Raw genomic sequence first — 6,858 nt, 5'->3', positions numbered from 1 at the left:
CCTAGAAAAAATCACTTCCGACCCCAAAACCTGGACTCCATCCGCAGAAAGTGATGCTTTGCATTTGTTGGGACATCAAAGTAGTAATTCATTTCGAACTCCTCAATCCACAGCGAAATGTCAATGCAGAGATCTATAGTCAGCAACTGGAGCGTTTAAATCATGCCTTTCATCAGAAAAGCCCTTCACTCGTCTATCGAAAAGGTGTTCTTGTTCTCCAAGGCAATACACGTCCACATGTGACACGTTTGATGCAACACAATATTATGGAGTTGGGTTGGGAAGTTTTCCCCCACCCACCATATTCTCCAGATATGGCATCATCAGATTACCACCTTTTTCGTTCACTGCAACACCATCTTAATGGGAAAACGTATGCAAATGTGAAAGGTGTTAAAGAAGACAATGACATGTTTTTGCTTCAAAGCCAAATGACTTGTTTAATCAGGGCATTATCAACCTGATTGTAAGATGAAAAAGCATCATCGATAAGAATGTTTTAACAAATTTTTTGTTTTAATATATAAGTTGTTTGGGTTTTTTCATCAAAAAAAGCGACATTAATTTCTTGACGACCTAATATTTGTACGTATAGAACCGACCCTAATTTTGACTATTGACGACAGAAGGCAGTAAGTCAGCAGCACATGGTTGAATGTCACTCTTATAATGCACCATCAGCTTAAAGAGGGGGAGGGGATGGTATCGCATGGATTTGAACCCGGCTTGCCAACTCCGAAATTCATAGCTTTACCACAGAGCCAACACGCGCCCCATATCTCTTAGTAAACCTCAACACAAAACAGAATTGTTTCATGACAGTTAGTATAACAAAAAGCCCATTATCGGTTAATCTAATGCTTGACAAGTCCACTTCTAAGGGTGTAAAAAACTTACGAGTGTATGCATGTGCGTGTACGTGATACAACGTGATTAACTGATAACATTTAGGAACTATATAAGTCTTTTCTCTCTCTTCTTTTTTTTTTTTGTCACTGATGCTAAATATTACATTATAGTCATCTAATCAAGAATACCAGAAGTGCTGAATCACGTTCTCTGACGTTAGCATTATAAATACCACATTTATTCATCAGAGGGAAACACCGTTGACATTAAAAGTAATCATGTATTAGACACTAGAAAAGCTATTATCCACACGCGTTCATTATGCTCTGATAGCGAAGGTAATTCGAAAGGCTTACATCGGTATTCCACTATAGCGAGATACTGGTTTACATGTCGACGTGATCTTTTTCACAATGACAGATGTAAGTTTTGATTTCCTGTTAAGAGGCGTTTTCTTCTTGAACTATTTTAACTGCGGCGTAGCTCGCGAAATGCATGTTAATTAACGCAGTTCACACAGCTCACTTCACTCCACTGATCATTCAGAGTTCAAGTAGTATTTCATACTGAACACCTTGTGGTAAAAAAATCACATTAGAGTAAAACTTATGACGGACGAACGTAATTGTTTGAGATCGTAATGAATAAATCACGAGAAACGCGCAGAATAAGGTGACATTTTATCACAACTATTAGATCTGGTTTGCAATGTGAAACTTTAAAGCTGAAATATATTTTATTATGTATTAAATCGTATAATACAGTGCTGCAATATACTGCACAAGATATCAAGATGCGTTGCAAATAGAGGCATTAGTTGAACTCAGTTGCACAGTGTACTCCCCCACTCATAATGGTGCTTCTCTGTAAAACGCAGTGAATATCATTACATAATGCACTTGTATATTATAAAATACACCAAAATCTGAAGAATTAGGTATCGCTAATTTGCTTGTTTCGTTGTATTTCCTTTTAGGTAGCGTCAATGGAATGAGTGCTGTTCTCAAGGTTTCGTCAGCTAGTGCTGGTATCCCAACGGTTATCCCAATGACAACCACCACCACCCCAAGCCCAGCACTTACTACAAGTATCAACATCACCACTTCTCCTAAAGCTGGTACGGGAAGTGATCTCCAGGTAACAACAATAGTTATGGAAACGCCTAGTGCACCTACGACGACAACGTCTAAGATCTCACCTTCCTCCACAGAATCAAACTCTATTTACATGCACTCCAAGCCTCCATCACGCCGAACTTCCGGTGCAGCAACTTTAATGGAAGTTTGATTGTTTCAATTCCAGCTATAAGATGGCGCTAGCGTATCAACATTATGATTTTGTACAAAGATAGTTCTTTCTCAGTTAACAGTTTTTCACTAAATATTTACAAATTATGTTTCATTTTCACAAAGTATTTGAGAAATGTCTATTATATTTCGTTATTTGTGAAGATGATATTTACGAAAAACTTCAAACTGAATCTTTACTTATCTTTTCAGAAACCGAAATATTTTACTAAATATTTCTCGAACATCTTATTTCATAATAGGAAAAAGAGCATAGATATACAAGTATCACGTTAGAGAATAGTGCAACGAGAATACAGATTGATTTCACTGTTGTTGTTCCAGAGTAATAAATTTCGTCGGAAAACACCAGAGGAATTTCTTCCCATCAGAACAGGTAAGTACTACATGATCATAGAGAACAAAACGAAGAAGAATAGAAACTACAGAATAGGTCAAATGTCGAAGATTTATAGTGTTAGAGAAACTAAGTTTTAAACACAGGACATTTTCTTATATAATATTTATATCTCCATTTTTTTCACGTTCTTTGCTAAGAAATGAAACCTTTTTTTTTTTTTTTTGCAGCGGCCAAAGTTAATGAAACTGCGCTATCAACGAATTAGTTAAACTCGGAAACATACTGTAGCTTGAGCTAAGTATTAGAATTTATTTTTCCACAGCAAGAACCCGACCCTAACTAACACTGTAGTCTGAGTTAAACGTTAAACTCACACCAATAACCCGATTCTAAAGTAATACTCTAACCTGAATTAAACATCAAACCCACACTAATAACCCGATCTGAAGTAACATTGTAGCCTGGGTTGAACGTTAAACTTACACCAATAACCCGATTCTAAGTAACATTGATCTTTTATTCAGAAGCTAACTCTAAAAGCGCACTTAAAGAACCTTATCAGAACCATTAATAGGACATTAACATCATAGCAACACTTAAACTTAAGTATGAACAGACTCCAGAAACAAAATATTTAAATTACTTCATACGAAAGGGACATGTATATATATATATATATATCACAGAAATGATCTAAAAGGAATGCTAACCGTAAAGATACACCGTAAGTAGCCTTAACGAACAATTCAAAACATTGGAATAATGCTTATTCTTGCCTATTATATGATTAAAAATAACGATATGTACAGAACAGAAATATGCCCCAAACCATTCTGCATTCGAAACCTTCCGATAGTTGAAATATGTCGACTATTAGATGTACAGTGTAGATATATATATATATAATATTCAATATACATCAAAAACAAAAATTCGCTGAAGTATAATGTTGAGAAAACCACAAATCAAGACTCAAAATGATAAACATTACTTTAAAATTAAAACATCCCATAATAGGTTTCACGCCATCTTCAGTACACGAAAATTACAATTAAACCTAATTTCCTTGCTATTCTACGCTGAACTACAGCTGATGACACTACTAAGAAATGTTGGCATCAGATATACAATAAAAAAAGAAAACTCATTAATCTCTTATCGATCAGACTTATTCAAATATTAGTTTTAATTTTTGTAACAAGTTTAGATAAGAACTACTTCAAGCTTTTGTATTAGTAACAAATAATATTCTGAAAACTTATGAAAAGTAACAAAAATATATTTGATTAGTAATCTAAAGACTATCTTCAGTAAGAAATAATATTCTGAAACTTATGAAAAGTAACAAAAATATATTTGATTAGTAATCTAAAGACTATCTTCAGTCACAAATAAGATCCTGAAACTTATGAAAAGTAACAAAAATATATTTGATTAGTAATCTAAAGACTATCATCAGTCACAAATAAGATCCTGAAACTTATGAAAAGTAACAAAAATATATTTGATTAGTAATCTAAAGACTATCTTCAGTAAGAAATAATATTCTGAAAACGTATGAAAAGTAACAAAAATATGTATTTGATTAGTAATCTAAAGACTATCTTCAGTAACAAATAAGATCCTGAAAACTTATGAAAAGTAACAAAAATATATTTGATTAGTAATCTAAAGACTATCTTCAGTAGCAAACAAAATCATGAAACTTATGAAAGTAACGAAAATATATTTGATTAGTAATCTAAAGACTATCTTCAGTAGCAAACAAAATCATGAAAACTTATGAAAAGTAACAAAAATATATTTGATTAGTAATCTAAAGACTATCTTCAGTAGCAAACAAAATCATGAAAACTTATGAAAAGTAACAAAAATATATTTGATTAGTAATCTAAAGACTATCTTCTATTATTCCAGATTATCAGTAGGAGCAACAGCTATAAGAACTGTGGCCCTAGCGTGGCCAGTGGTTAGCGTGCCAGACTATAGATTATTGGGTCCCATGTTCGCGTCTCATTATCAAAAGAAAAAAATGTGCGCTACATACTTTGAGCTGTGAGTGCGTAAAAGAATGACGATTAAATCGAACTATATTTGATCAGGCAAGAGTAGCCCAAGAGCTGGCGGTGGGTGTTATTGACTAACTGTCTTACCCATAGTCTTATCAGTTCAAAATTAGGTATTGCTAGGACAGATAATCATTGAGTAGCTTTATAAGAAACTTGAGACCCGCAGTGTTCATTATTTTATAAACAGCACTATAACATATGAGAAAAACATTTGAAGCAACTTTAATCCGCTCTTGAAAGAGTTCCTTTCGTTCCATCCACTGATAATTTTATTTCAATTATTCAAAAGAGAATCCTACGAGCCACATACACAAATAGTCGAGAATATTATTTACGAATCACTTGTGTATAAATATCCTACCTGATGATGACAAAACCTTGTCGAAACGTTGTACATTTGCTGTCATGTTAAACTTACATTAAAGTTTTTCTTCATTACCCATTTAAGCCGTCTCCAGCCATTATAAATATCCTACTAGTTAGCATTCCAAATAACGAAACTTATAAACTGACAAATTCGTACTTAGGTTGTGTGACAACTAATCAGAATTAAATTCACAGCCTAACTGTACACGAACTGGACTTACTTAATGTGAAAAGGTACAAACATTGCTTCTACTGTTTTGATGTTTTCACGATTTAAACTTCGAATTCTGTTTCTGTAAGTTTAAAAATGCCAAATCTGAGAATGTTCACATATATATATATATATATGGCCTGTATAGTCTATAAATGTCCATATCTTTGCACTGCTCTTTGTAATTCTTTTAACCAGTGAGAATAAAAATTACGTCACTGGCATGGTGCTGCGCATGCCTATATTTAATATTTCATTATATGTCAAATGGAAAGGGCAAATTATAATTTGACGTTATTTTACCAAATTGGTATTCACAAGGCAAATTTATTTAATAAGGCATTAATCTCTTTCTCCGTAACATAGAACCTGAAGAATCGTTTATTAAGTTATTTTGAAAAAAATTGCATTTTAAATTAATCTTTCAGAATTCATTGTCGACTTAAGAATACCAAAATAGTTTTCCTCTCCAATCAGAAGGGGCTGGCACGAATATCTTTTTATCTTTATCAGAGTAAGGTATTACCGTTTCATTTCGCCCCATGAAAATATCTCATTTCATAGGGATAAAAAGAAAAGCGCTATCATGTAAAGGAAAATTTTCCTAAGATTAACATTCCTTTTAAAAGGTCGGAAGCAAGATGCGAGTCTGAACCGACAACGAGTTCAAGAACAAGGCACAATGCGAGTTTTGTATTAAAACAGATTTAGCTTGTATGTTTTCCAACTGATTCTTTTACGCGCGGTTCGTTTGGAGCATGTATCATTACGTTTAGCATCTCTCATGCATTAAAACCTGAAGTGTATGTACATATAATTTTGGAATTTTCTTCCAAAAATGTTGTATTTCTCTATAATGTTCCAAACTACTGGATTTTCACATTTTCTTTTTGTTACTGAAGTGCCAGTTTTTGTCTATATTTGTTATAAATGTATAACAATTTTTACCCACATTGCCTTAGCTGTTACTCGTCAGAGGAAAATCTCATTTATGTTTCGCATTGCTACCTCGAAGATATTGTACGAATGGCTATGTGTGATACAGAATAAATCATTTCTTCTTACAGGTAGTAAGAGAGTAGAAACATAAATATTTATTAAAATATTTACTCGATTTCGACGTTTCTTGAATTCCAAGGTTTGCATTGAAAACTCTTTCTCTCTATCCTCGCAGGTTTTCATAATCATAGCTTATGTTGGACTTGACTTCTGTTTAATAAGATTTGAAATTACTGAAACTATTTACATATTTGCGCCGAACATTTGTGATTAAACTCATGCTTGACTTTGACGTCAAGTGTGTTTTGTTTTGGTTTCGTTTTTATCTTACTTAGTCTATCACGCATTTCGAGTGATAGGGTAATATTTACAAATTTCATTGAAAAAAAAATTAACTCAAATAACTTTGGGAAGAGATCATTAAAAGTTTCATCAAAATTTGTGGGATTAAAAATAAGAAGATATTACCACAGTCAACATTTCAACCTAGATCTGAGACACAGAAATTTTACTATTTGGAAATTCTTTATCGTCAGCCTTCGACCTCAGATTTTGAATTTTGACATTTTACTGCTTTATCTAACCAATTCAAAAGATAATGAATGCATAACTTTCATCAAATAGTCCCCTATATCCTATGAGATTTAAAAACACATCCAGAGAGCGAATAAAAAAAAAAGACCTTTTATCAGTCGTCCTTCACGTGAATCATGTGTT

At 33.1% G+C, this 6,858-nt stretch overlaps 1 protein-coding gene across 3 annotated transcripts in view; it reads left to right on the top strand.

The window, feature by feature from the left end:
• Positions 1-6,207, top strand: part of LOC106457122 (potassium voltage-gated channel protein Shaw-like) — a 172,767-nt gene extending 166,560 nt beyond the window's left edge. For all 3 annotated transcript variants that reach the window (XM_022382936.1, XM_022382937.1, XM_022382935.1), the window contains exon 4: positions 1,826-6,207. In XM_022382936.1, coding sequence (XP_022238644.1) covers positions 1,826-2,136 — 311 coding nt within the window. In that variant the 3' untranslated portion in view covers positions 2,137-6,207. The remainder of the gene's footprint in view (positions 1-1,825) is intronic.
• The last annotated feature ends 651 nt before the right edge of the window (positions 6,208-6,858 follow it).

Source organism: Limulus polyphemus, unplaced genomic scaffold, assembly GCF_000517525.1.
Source record: "Limulus polyphemus unplaced genomic scaffold, Limulus_polyphemus-2.1.2 Scaffold294, whole genome shotgun sequence".
Lineage (NCBI taxonomy): Eukaryota > Metazoa > Arthropoda > Merostomata > Xiphosura > Limulidae > Limulus > Limulus polyphemus.
This window is presented reverse-complemented; position numbering and strand designations above follow the sequence as displayed.